Here is a 13840-nt window from a genome sequence, read left to right as displayed (position 1 = left end):
TCTTAATTACGTACATTTTTAATTAACTACACCTATAAAATTTCTCCATACGTACCATCTTGTCAAATGTTGGAACAAAACTCTCCTTTCTCTCTCCTCTCCATTTCCAAAACAAGGATCCTCAAAATTCTGGTAGTTAACAGGCCCATCTTTCTATAAATTGATGTTTTTTAAAACATTCAAGAGATCAATAATATAAATAATTTGTGAAAAATTCAGGAGAAAAAACAACCATTGTTTTTCACTAGTTATAATGGTAACTAGAACTTAAATCTTACATTTCAAAATATGGTACGTACACTGTACTTGTTGCATGACAAGGCACATTTGAGAATTTGATTTTATTTTGAAATATTCTATTTTCGTACCAAAATGTTATTTTTTTGTTCCAACTCAATCGATCTGCATTTATATTCAAACTGAATTACAGCCGTGCTACCTCAACTGAGAACGAAGCGTGTATGTAAAACCCTACTGCTCTATCACTGACTTGTATCGATGTATTGAATGAGTGAAACTAGTTATTTATAGACTTGAGTACTGTCACCAATCCACAGGTAAATCGTGGGCGCTCAGGCTACATTAGCTGTACCAATTCACACAATCGTATTTGTTACAAATACCGTAAAAACTTGTGTTACTTGTGTTACTTACACACCAGTGTACTTTGCACATGTATTTTTTCTTAGGGCTTAAAATGCTGAAAAAAATCTACTATCGGTATATTTTGCGCATTCAAATTTTGGGGAAAACAATGTCTGGGGAACCACAAATTAAATGTTATAAAGGTGGTAACTTCATTGCAACACATTCACAATAAATACTTGACAACCTGCACAAAAAGTGTTGTATTTAGAAGAAATAACACAATATAATTGCACTGTGTTTGTTTTCTTTTATTGGCCACCGTAACTGAAACAGTGAAATATATCTTGCAGTACATGTCAAAAACATTGGCAGTCCGCCATACTCTGTAAACATGTCAATGTCAAGAGATATTAAACATGAATTGTTATCAGAACCATTTGAAAATATTATAATCTAAAAACTTAAACTTAAAACTTTAAAATTGCCACAATAAGTTATAAGTGTGTTTGAGATCATTAACAAACTTTAAAGAGCAATCAGATAGCGGATACGTTGGCTTGCAATAATCACATTGTGAGTAAACTCACTACCTGTACGGCACCAGATCCAAGCTGATGGCTAATTATATATAACAGTACGGTTAAAAACGCCACTAACCTTGTAGCTTGTCAGTTTTGCTGTAATAACATAACAAACTACTTATTGAAAATCCTAAATATAGGACAATTTAGGACTCATCTTATAAATCCCACGTGTGTTTTGACTTTTTACACACGGCCTGCAGCCGGGACATGTTATGGCCGTTCCCTTGAGTAATGAGTATCGCTAGATCTATAAGGAATTTCACATGCAATTTTACAAGAAATATGAAGATTTGTTAAAATATCTAAAATAAAGAAATACTAGTCAAATGAATGTTGATGCAATTTGAAGAATATTTTTTTTGTTTTTAAGTAGATACAGACGCATCGTTGATGATATATAGATCGGTTAAGCTAACTAGCAATTCAGTTTCGTTAAGCTGGATGAGAGGCCCGAGCGTAGCATCCAGTACCAATTTACCTGTGGATTTGGCGACAGTACTTGAGTCTATAAATAACACGGCTACAGTACACTCATTCAATACATCGATACAAGTCAGCAGTAGAGCGGTAGGGGTTTATATACACGCGTCGTTCTCAGTTGGGGTAGCACGCTGTAATACATTTTACACTAAGTCCCTTTGATTCATGTTATCTTTGTAAGAAGATAGAGCAATACTTTAGTATCAGAGATGAAGAAAAACTTGTCACAAGGAAAACCTCCAACAGAAAACTCTCAGCTATTACACTTACTGCTTTATTTCTTATTAACACTATTCTAAATCACAGAAAGTATTGATTGTCAAACAGCGTTTTTTTTTGCAAAAACATGACGCAACAATCAATACCTTCCTGCAAGGGAAAATTTTTAAACTATGTGATACAAAAATGCAGAATATTACAAAGTTTATCTCAGTGAAAAGTTGCCTTACTGATCCTCTGATAAGGACAATGTCTGGTTGGTCACTGGTCTCAGCATCATCTGAGATAAACGCAGTCAGGAACTCAAAAGTGGACAGCCAAATAACACCAACAACTGTAACAAACAAGTTTAAGAATTGTTTTAATATAGGAATTATTACTCTGTGGCCATACAATTATGTTTTCAACACAAGGCTTTATACATACAACATAACAACATTCTTCATAACTTCAAAATCCAATCAAAAGTTGTGTATTAACCATTTCCATTGAGAAAGTCTGATTTATGTTCTTAAATAAAAGTAAAATTTTGATGACAACCTTTGTATGTGCCCCTGGTTAGTACAGTGGGACATGGCCATTCCCGCTTCATCTTCAGCTCCTGATCATACTGTATGAGCTTGCCTTCTGACGTACCGACAACTAACTGTTTGCCGCGGGGACTCCAGCACACTACAGTAATTATAAACAAGTGAAAATGTTGTAATGATGCACAATCAGTACTTCATTCCATATAGGATATAGTGCCAAGCAATTTTTTCGGGATACAAAAAATTATTTTTGATAATTTCATCTTGAAGTGAAATGAGAAGCTCAAACTTTTCAATGGCGGTAATGTTGGTAATGGTAACTTTTGTAACAGAAGAACAATATTAAATCTCCTGCTCCTGTATTTCATAGAAAAAAAACTGTTTGTCAGCGATGGAGCATCTTTAAAAGACATTGTGGTGTTTACAAGATATTTATTGAAATCTTGTAGTGAACATGTACTATCTGTATCATCCGAATCACACCAGCAAACTTTGGCTATCATATTTTAAAGATAGAGAGTACTTACCACAGTTAGCAGATGATGATGGTATGGTAGCCACTAAACCAAGCGAATCAGTAATATTAAACAAGTTAATACCACCATTGGTATCCACAGTAACAAGAGTGTTTGGCTGGACTGGATTCCAGGCCAAATCCTCAAATCTAGCATCTCCACCCTTGGTCAAAGGAACAATCAGGAAGCTTTGGACCGATGCCACCTGTAGGTTAATATCAGAATAGCACTAGACAGGAACTAAGTCTATACTTTTTATTTTTCTTCAAATTGTCAATTATGTCTATTACAAATTAACAATTTCAATAATTAAAGAAATTCCAGTAAACAGTGTTGGGGAATTTAGTGTGTATGTAAAAGAAAAAGGCCCAACGGGCCTGATTCACCTACTACCTGTTCTATGCATTACCAAAGTAACAAAGTAAGGTTAAGGTCATTCATTTCAACAAACAAATAGCTCTTCACCCAGACAAGAAATATATTGTGTTACCGTATTTCACCGCAAATAAGACCCCCCTCCCACGAGGAATGAAATAAAGGTCAAAAGTGGTGGGGGTTCTTATTGCGGACAAACCCGCCTGATAACATACGAGATGAGGTCCCTACATGAATGAACAAGAGGCCCAGAGGGCCATGTAATCGCTCACCTGGTTTGTAATGCCAAGTAATGTTCTGAATACAAGTTCATTGTTTCTTTTCTGAAGGAATATTTACCTCTAATTCCCCTACTGGGCCCCACTCTTTCTGCTCCAGGGGGTCAAAGCCAAAATTTATACGAATTCTGTTAACCCCAAGGATGTTTCTGGCCAAATTTGGTTACAATTAGGGATGGGTATCGCGAAAAATTTTGTATCGCGATATATCACGATACATCATAAGTGTATTATGATACGTATCATGATATTTTGGTATTATTTTTGTACAAAAAGAATTGCATGTTTTTTTTCTGTCAATCACCTAAATAGAGTATGAAATAAATGTTTTGTCAATATATCACTTTTATTCTTGTTTTTATCTAAAAAATGCGAGATAATGTCTGTGTTACTTCCGCTCGATGTTTTGCAAACACTTACTACTGGACGGGACTCAGTAGCTGGGTGATGGCGACGCAAGTGAGTCGTCAGGTTCCTTGTTCCGCCACTACATTTAACGATTGCCGTACACAATCGACATCAAGCAATGCTTTCTTCGCTATTTCTTTCCCCTTTACGTACTATAAGGCCAAAATGCTGCCATACAACCGCTTTTGCTTGGCATTTTTTACGAGGTTATCATTCGTGCCTATGAAGGTCGCCATTTTGAAACGTTACTAAGCACAAGATCAATCATAATCTACGTATAATAACATCCCAAAAATCCATCTTAACCTATACATTTGTCTGAAATGTTGTTAAAATATATATTTCAGTTTCAATTTTTATACAAATTCTCATTTTAAAAATATTTCCCGTCAAAATCAAAATTTTCACGGAAATATACGGAAAATCCCCGAATGATTCCGAGTGAACCGATACAAATAAATCGTATCGCGATACGTATCGTTTTCAAATTGAACCTGGATATATCGGTATACCGATAATACTGCGCACCACTAGTTATAATCCATGCAGAACTCTAGGACAAGTAGCGATTTTTAGGATTTACCTCTATTTCCCCTATTGAGCCCCGCCCCTGCTGCCCCCAGGAGGGTTAGAGCCAAAATTTATACAAGTTTTGTTTCCCTTCCCCAAAGGATGTTTGTGGCCAAATTTGATTTACTTCTATTTCCCCTATTGGGCCTCGCCGCTCCTGCCCCCAAGGGGTCAGGGTCACCATTCATGCAAAATCTGATCCCCTTCCCCTAAGGAAGTTTCTGGCAAAATTTGGTTGCAATCCATGCAGAAATCTAGGACAAGTAGCGATTTATAGGATTTACCTCTATTACCCCTATTGGGCCCCGCCCCTCCTGCCCCAGGGGGGTCAGGGTCACCATTCATGCAAAATCTGATCCCCTTCCCCTAAGGAAGTTTCTTGCAAAATTTGGTTGCAATCCATGCAGAACTCTACGACAAGTAGCGATTTATAGGATTTACCTCTATTACCCCTATTGGGCCCCGCCCCTCCTGCCCCAGGGGGGTCAGGGTCACCATTCATGCAAAATCTGATCCCCTTCCCCTAAGGAAGTTTCTGGCAAAATTTGGTTGCAATCCATGCAGAACTCTAGGACAAGTAGCGATTTATAGGATTTACCTCTATTTCCCCTATTGGGCCCCGCCCCTCCTGCCCCCGGGGGGTCAGGATCACCATTTATGCAAAATCTGATCCCCTTCCCCTAAGGAAATTTCTGGCCAATTTGGTTGCAATCCATGCAGAACTCTACGACAAGTAGCGATTTATAGGATTTACCTCTATTACCCCTATTGGGCCCCGCCCCTCCTGCCCCAGGGGGGTCAGGGTCACCATTTATGCAAAATCTGATCCCCTTCCCCTAAGGATGTTTCTGGCCAAATTTGGTTGCAATCCATGCAGAACTCTAGGACAAGTAGCGATTTATAGGATTTACCTCTATTACCCCTATTGGGCCCCGCCCCTCCTGCCCCAGGGGGTTCAGGTCACCATTTATGCAAAATCTGATCCCCTTCCCCTAAGGAAGTTTCTGGCCAAGTTTGGTTGCAATCCATGCAGAACTCTAGGACAAGTAGCGATTTATAGGATTTACCTCTATTACCCCTATTGGGCCCCGCCGCTCCTGCCCCCAAGGGGTCAGGGTCACCATTCATGCAAAATCTGATCCCCTTCCCCTTAGGAAGTTTCTGGCAAAATTTGGTTGCAATCCATGCAGAACTCTAGGACAAGTAGCGATTTATAGGATTTACCTCTATTACCCCTATTGGGCCCCGCCCCTCCTGCCCCAGGGGGGGGTCAGGGTCACCATTCATGCAAAATCTGATCCCCTTCCCCTACGGAAGTTTCTGGCAAAATATTGGTTGCAATCCATGCAGAACTCTAGGACAAGTAGCGATTTATAGGATTTACTTCTATTTCCCCTATTGGGCCTCGCCGCTCCTGCCCCCGGGGGTCAGAGCAAAAATTTATACAAGTACTGATCCCCTTCTCCAAAGGATGTTTCTGGCCAAATTTGGTTCCAATCCATGCAGAACTCTAGCACAAGTAGCGATTTATAGGATTTACCTCTATTACCCCTATTTGGCCCCGCCCCTCCTGCCCCAGGGGGGTCAGGTTCACCATTTATGCAAAATCTGATATCCTTCCCCTAAGGAAGTTTCTGGCCAAATTTGGTTGCAATCCATGCAGAACTCTAGGACAAGTAGCGATTTATAGGATTTACCTCTATTACCCCTATTGGGCCCCGCCCCTCCTGCCCCAGGGGGGTCAGGGTCACCATTTATGCAAAATCTGATCCCCTTCCCCTAAGGAAGTTTCTGGCCAAATTTGGTTGCAATCCATGCAGAACTCTAGGACAAGTAGCGATTTATAGGATTTACCTCTATTACCCCTATTGGGCCCCGCCCCTCCTGCCCCAGGGGGGGGTCAGGGTCACCATTCATGCAAAATCTGATCCCCTTCCCCTACGGAAGTTTCTGGCAAAATATTGGTTGCAATCCATGCAGAACTCTAGGACAAGTAGCGATTTATAGGATTTACTTCTATTTCCCCTATTGGGCCCCGCCCCTCCTGCCCCAGGGGGGTCAGGGTCACCATTTATGCAAAATCTGATCCCCTTCCCCTAAGGAAGTTTCTGGCCAAATTTGGTTGCAATCCATGCAGAACTCTAGGACAAGTAGCGATTTATAGGATTTACCTCTATTACCCCTATTGGGCCCCGCCCCTCCTGCCCCAGGGGGGTCAGGGTCACCATTTATGCAAAATCTGATCCCCTTCCCCTAAGGAAGTTTCTGGCCAAATTTGGTTGCAATCCATGCAGAACTCTAGGACAAGTAGCGATTTATAGGATTTACCTCTATTACCCCTATTGGGCCCCGCCCCTCCTGCCCCAGGGGGGTCAGGATCACCATTTATGCAAAATCTGATCCCCTTCCCCTAAGGAAGTTTCTGGCCAAATTTGGTTGCAATCCATGCAGAACTCTAGGACAAGTAGCGATTTATAGGATTTACCTCTATTACCCCTATTGGGCCCCGCCCCTCCTGCCCCCAGGGGGGTCAGGGTCACCATTTATGCAAAATCTGATCCCCTTCCCCTAAGGATGTTTCTGGCCAAATTTGGTTGCAATCCATGCAGAACTCTAGGACAAGTAGCGATTTATAGGATTTACCTCTATTACCCCTATTGGGCCCCGCCCCTCCTGCCCCAGGGGGTTCAGGTCACCATTTATGCAAAATCTGATCCCCTTCCCCTAAGGAAGTTTCTGGCCAAGTTTGGTTGCAATCCATGCAGAACTCTAGGACAAGTAGCGATTTATAGGATTTACCTCTATTACCCCTATTGGGCCCCGCCGCTCCTGCCCCCAAGGGGTCAGGGTCACCATTCATGCAAAATCTGATCCCCTTCCCCTTAGGAAGTTTCTGGCAAAATTTGGTTGCAATCCATGCAGAACTCTAGGACAAGTAGCGATTTATAGGATTTACCTCTATTACCCCTATTGGGCCCCGCCCCTCCTGCCCCAGGGGGGGGTCAGGGTCACCATTCATGCAAAATCTGATCCCCTTCCCCTACGGAAGTTTCTGGCAAAATATTGGTTGCAATCCATGCAGAACTCTAGGACAAGTAGCGATTTATAGGATTTACTTCTATTTCCCCTATTGGGCCTCGCCGCTCCTGCCCCCGGGGGTCAGAGCAAAAATTTATACAAGTACTGATCCCCTTCTCCAAAGGAAGTTTCTGGCCAAATTTGGTTCCAATCCATGCAGAACTCTAGCACAAGTAGCGATTTATAGGATTTACCTCTATTACCCCTATTGGGCCCCGCCCCTCCTGCCCCAGGGGGGTCAGGGTCACCATTTATGCAAAATCTGATCCCCTTCCCCTAAGGATGTTTCTGGCCAAATTTGGTTGCAATCCATGCAGAACTCTAGGACAAGTAGCGATTTATAGGATTTACCTCTATTACCCCTATTGGGCCCCGCCCCTCCTGCCCCAGGGGGTTCAGGTCACCATTTATGCAAAATCTGATCCCCTTCCCCTAAGGAAATTTTCTGGCCAAGTTTGGTTGCAATCCATGCAGAACTCTAGACAAGTAGCGATTTATAGGATTTACCTCTATTACCCCTATTGGGCCCCGCCGCTCCTGCCCCAGGGGGGTCAGGGTCACCATTCATGCAAAATCTGATCCCCTTCCCCTTAGGATCTGTTTCTGGCAAAATTTGGTTGCAATCCATGCAGAACTCTAGGACAAGTAGCGATTTATAGGATTTACCTCTATTACCCCTATTGGGCCCCGCCCCTCCTGCCCCAGGGGGGGTCAGGTCACCATTTATGCAAAATCTGATCCCCTTCCCCTAAGGAAGTTTCTGGCAAAATATTGGTTGCAATCCATGCAGAACTCTAGGACAAGTAGCGATTTATAGGATTTACTTCTATTTCCCCTATTGGGCCCCGCCGCTCCTGCCCCCGGGGGTCAGAGCAAAAATTTATGCAAAACTGATCCCCTTCTCCAAAGGATGTTTCTGGCCAAATTTGGTTCCAATCCATGCAGAACTCTAGCACAAGTAGCGATTTATAGGATTTACCTCTATTACCCCTATTGGGCCCCGCCCCTCCTGCCCCAGGGGGGGGTCAGGGTCACCATTCATGCAAAATTTGATCCCCTTCCCCTAAGGAAGTTTCTGGCAAAATTTGGTTGCAATCCATGCAGAACTCTACGACAAGTAGCGATTTATTGGATTTACCTCTATTTCCCCTTTTGGGCCCCGCCCCTCCTGCCCCCGGGGGGTCAGGATCACCATTTATATACAAAATCTGATCCCCTTCCCCTAAGGAAGTTTCTGGCCAAATTTGGTTGCAATCCATGCAGAACTCTAGGACAAGTAGCGATTTATAGGATTTACCTCTATTACCCCTATTGGGCCCCGCCCCTCCTGCCCCAGGGGGGTCAGGGTCACCATTCATGCAAAATCTGATCACCTTCCCCTAAGGAAGTTTCTGGCAAAATATTGGTTGCAATCCATGCAGAACTCTAGACAAAGAGCGATTTATAGGATTTACTTCTATTTCCCCTATTGGGCCTCGCCCCTCCTGCCCCCGGGGGGTCAGCCAAATTTAGCAAAAGTACTGATCCCCTTCCCCAAAGGATGTTTCTGGCCAAATATGATTGCAATCCATGCAGAACTCTAGCACAAGTAGCGATTTATAGGATTTACCTCTATTACCCCTATTGGGCCCCGCCGCTCCTGCCCCCAAGGGGTCAGGGTCACCATTCATGCAAAATCTGATCCCCTTCCCCTAAGGAAGTTTCTGGCAAAATTTGGTTGCAATCCATGCAGAACTCTAGGACAAGTAGCGATTTATAGGATTTACCTCTATTACCCCTATTGGGCCCCGCCCCTCCTGCCCCAGGGGGGGGTCAGGGTCACCATTTATGCAAAATCTGATCCCCTTCCCCTTAGGAAGTTTCTGGCCAAAATTTGGTTGCAATCCATGCAGAACTCTAGGACAAGTAGCGATTTATAGGATTTACCTCTATTACCCCTATTGGGCCCCGCCCCTCCTGCCCCCGGGGGGTCAGGATCACCATTTATGCAAAATCTGATCCCCTTCCCCTAAGGAAGTTTCTGGCCAATATGGTTGCAATCCATGCAGAACTCTAGGACAAGTAGCGATTTATAGGATTTACCTCTATTACCCCTATTGGGCCCCGCCCCTCCTGCCCCAGGGGGGTCAGGTTACCATTTATGCAAAATCTGATCCCCTTCCCCTAAGGAAGTTTCTGGCCAAGTTTGGTTGCAATCCATGCAGAACTCTAGGACAAGTAGCGATTTATAGGATTTACCTCTATTACCCCTATTGGGCCCCGTCCCTCCTGCCCCTGGGGGGTCAGGGTCACCATTTATGCAAAATCTGATCCCCTTCCCCTAAGGAAGTTTCTGACCAAATTTTGTTAAAATCCATGCAGTACTTTATGACAAGTAGCGATCCAGGTGAGCTAAAAATTATGTAACATATCATATCGCTTCTTGTAAGTGTTTATGCGACATTGATATACTTACATCGCCAGTGAATGCCCTGACATCGTATATCAAGGCTTGGACTTGATCAGCCCTGGTTACCACTACAGCCAAACTCAATTCATCTGCGTTGAGGGCAATACATGATACAGCACCAGCAACTTTGACATCAGCTACCACTGGGAAGTTGTCTATGATAACTGTCATACGCTCTTTAGCGTTGGCTTGGTCAATCTTACTCAGCTCTGCTGGTCTGATCACTTTAAAACCTGAATAATGAAATATTCATATTAGGTAATGGTGCTGAATAGATTTCCACGCATATTAAGATATAGTTATTTCATTTTGGTTTATCTGATTTATGAATTGAAGGAAATCACAATTACATTACAAAGTTATAATACAGGTATCAATCCAGCAATCTAAATATGAATAAACTAAAATTTGGGACTGATATTATAGACATGCACGAGTATGGTACTACCTTATGTATCAAGTATCAAATATCATTTTCTCTCATACCTACACGTGTAATACTGGTAGGGTTAGGGCAATACACTCATGTCGCCTGAGACTGTATTACATGGATACAGATGCAATAAAGCCTGGTGACCTCACAGTGTCAACAAAATCACTATTTTCTAGGTAGTATTTAACATTTTTTTTCAGAAACAAGGCTGGATTTACTTTAGAAGATACTAACAACGTGACTTGCTTTGAAAATATCATGCAATTTTTTAGTATGGAGAATTGGCTTGCAGTCACATTTTTTTTCTTCAATTTATTTCAAAATGGCAGAAAATCATGGTAGTAAAATTTCAAGAAGGCGTCGAGGTACGGGAGAAAAATACTCTTTCATATGTGAATATGAAGGATAGGGATATTTTACCCTCAGGATCAAAAAATGTTATAATACCCTCGGCAAGCCTCGGGTTTTATAACATTTTGTAACCCTTGGGTAGAATATCCCTATCCTTCATATCGACATATGAAAGAGTCTTAAGCTATACATTATTACCTGATATTTTTTGTAAAAACTTTCTTCCAACCAAATAGCTAGGATTCAAATCACTAACAGTGTATTCATATAACACAAATACTAACAGCTTGAGTGTACCTTTCTACTAACCTGTATCATAACCAACAAAGGCCAGTCCATATTGTGATGATGCCGCGACCAGTCTTGACTTCTGTTTTGGCAGATCTGAGGGACTGTCACTAATCCTAAATCTACATAACTGCTGAAATTTAAAATCCTGAAAGACAAAAAAAAAGTCATGATTATTTCAAACAGCTATCATATAAATTTGTATATACTTAATAGTCACATTACTATGTTACAGTGGGTATATATAATTTATCATCTACTAGACGCCAAACGTGTATTTTGATTTCTCTGGTTTAATGTAGCTTTCTAATTACTGATGTACTGTTAGAACATCACTTAGGTTTAGGTTTACTGTATTTTGTTAAGGTCATAAGAGTAACATCTTTGAAAAACATGTGAAATTTGAGACAGATCATTTCAAAACATTCTGAGAAATAGCAGTAACAAACTTCAAATACCAAAATCAAAAATGGCTGTCGGTTGGCCATCTTGACTGATTTGTCCAAAAATGTAATATACTCAACTAGGGCCCTATAGGGAAACCCACATATGAAATTTGAGACAGATCCCTTCAGTACTTTTTCTGAGAAATAGGGGTAACAATCTTCATCTACAAAAATCCAAGATGGTTGCCTGGTTGCTATATTGTTTTTCTGATCTTAAAATCAGCATGCGCTCCTAGGCCCTAGTCAGTAGTGGAAGGTAAATATGAAATTTGAGACAAATCCTTTCGGCACTTTCTGGGAAAGAGCGGTAACAAACATCAACTGCCAAAATCCAAGATGGCTGCCTGGCAACCATATTGTTTTTTCGATCAGTCTCATAATCAGCATGACACTCCTAAGAGCCCTACGGACACCTATATAGGAAATATGAGACATATCCCTTCAGCACTTTTTGACAAATAGCGGTAACAAACATCAACTGCCAAAATTCGAGATGGCTGCCTGACAGCCATATTTTTTTTCTTATCAGTCTCAAAATCAGCATGACACTCCTAGCAGGTCGGGGAAAACCACCAACTTGTGTATTATACACAAACTGGAGTATTATACCCCAATTAAAGTATGAAAAATTAACTTTTCCCAACAATTTTCACAAATCGCATTTATTTAACTATTAAACATTACACAAGTGCAAAAAGACCTATGATCAAGCCGGAAAGTATTGAAATAATTCAATACTTTGAGAAAAGTTGCATAAAGTTCCTAAGTAACAAATGCTTCTACTGCACAAATTTCAGTAAATTGTACTTTATCTTGGCATATATTAATACAATTATTTGAAAAGTATAGCAAAATTTGAGATTTCAGCAATTTAGGCTATTTTTAGTGACAAATCCATACTCCAGTCGGGCTATAATAGAGAGCGCAGCTAACTCATGTGATAGAGGTGTCTTGGTAACGTTATACTATGTAAATCATTCAATATATGTAGAGTTGGAAAACTTTCTCGCAAACTGGAAACCGGAAGTCAACACAAGATTCAGAAAATTACAAAATCACAATCTCGCGTGATTACAAACAAGTTATACTTGGAAAACTTCAAAATGAAAACGTTAGTGAAAGATAAACCTCCCAATTTATACTTGTCTGAATCTAACATTTATTTCATTTTAACAATTACATTTTGTCCTGAATCTTAACTTTAAAGCCGTTGCATGTGAGCAGTTGATTTGGAATTTTCTGCCTGGCAACGGAGAATGACGTTGAGATATATTTTGTAGCCACAGTCACGTATTTTGCAGAAAGTGAAAGTAAAAGTATACTGTGTTCAATATTGTTTTTTCTTATTATAAACTCAATGCCAGTAGTTCAGCAAAGCTATGATTCTAATAATTAATAATTCTATAAATGGTTTCTAGCAGTACAGTTAGTCAGCACACACAATCATCAATAAAAACAAAACACATGACGTCATCATCGATAAGACTAACGGGTCAGGGGAAATTAATCTTTCACTGTTGGAAATCCTTTATTTACCTGGCATATTTCTATTTAATAACACAGTTAAAAATCAACAAACGAAAGAAGGGATTAACAGCTGCGCTCTCAGCTAGGCTTTGCCTAAAATTATATTACTCTAGTTTGCGTATAATATGCAAGCCGGTGGTTTTCCCCGACCTGCCTAGGGCCCTAGAGGAACCTAGAGGAACACATGAAATTTGAGTCATATCCCTTCAGTACTTATCGATTTCTACAAACAGGTAACTGTTACTCAAATGGGCAACTGTTATCCATATACAGGTTTGTGCTCAACCTGTTCAAGGCACATATACCATATTCTAAATTCTACTGCTTTTAACCTTTTATCTTAAAGCTGCATAAAAATTAACAAAAAATCCTTAATTTTCAGGCACTGTAAATAATATTTCACATGTCCTGCACAATCCCCCTAGGTCATAAATCGTCGCTAGATCTTCAAACCGAAACGAAGAAGTTCAAAGGATGTGCATGCCAAATTTTTCAATGAAATGTTTTAGGCAAGTCTTAAATGATAATTGCCTTGAAACGTATACCTTCACGTCTCTTTCTGGTGGTAGAGCTTCTTCCTCCGACATCTTCGCATTCGTTATTGGTTAGATTCTTTTTGAAGTAGGCAGAAGCGAACACCTTACTCTTGTGTCCAATATTTCTTCAATGTAGATGACATGCTTAATTTAAATATTAACTTTTAGATCAAATCAAGCGTTTT

General features: G+C 40.8%; 1 protein-coding gene and 1 long non-coding RNA gene across 3 annotated transcripts in view; one reads left to right on the top strand and one right to left on the bottom strand.

Moving 5' to 3' along the window:
- LOC138320734 (nuclear pore complex protein Nup214-like) overlaps positions 1–13819 on the bottom strand; it is a 50857-nt gene extending 37038 nt beyond the window's left edge. For both annotated transcript variants that reach the window (XM_069263905.1, XM_069263906.1), the window contains exons 1-7: positions 13665–13819; positions 11168–11294; positions 10081–10307; positions 2929–3121; positions 2412–2543; positions 2102–2205; positions 56–153 (exon numbers count right to left, since the gene is read on the bottom strand). In XM_069263905.1, coding sequence (XP_069120006.1) covers positions 56–153; positions 2102–2205; positions 2412–2543; positions 2929–3121; positions 10081–10307; positions 11168–11294; positions 13665–13706 — 923 coding nt within the window. In that variant the 5' untranslated portion in view covers positions 13707–13819. The remainder of the gene's footprint in view (positions 1–55; positions 154–2101; positions 2206–2411; positions 2544–2928; positions 3122–10080; positions 10308–11167; positions 11295–13664) is intronic.
- The window catches only part of LOC138320737 (uncharacterized), a 99930-nt gene that overhangs the window by 60255 nt on the left and 25835 nt on the right, over positions 1–13840 (top strand). The gene's annotated exons all lie outside the window — the stretch shown is intronic.

The sequence above is a fragment of the Argopecten irradians genome, chromosome 4, assembly GCF_041381155.1.
Source record: "Argopecten irradians isolate NY chromosome 4, Ai_NY, whole genome shotgun sequence".
NCBI classification, from domain to species: Eukaryota; Metazoa; Mollusca; class Bivalvia; order Pectinida; family Pectinidae; genus Argopecten; species Argopecten irradians.
Note: the sequence above shows the minus strand (reverse complement) of the source record. Positions and strands in the feature narration are given on the sequence as shown.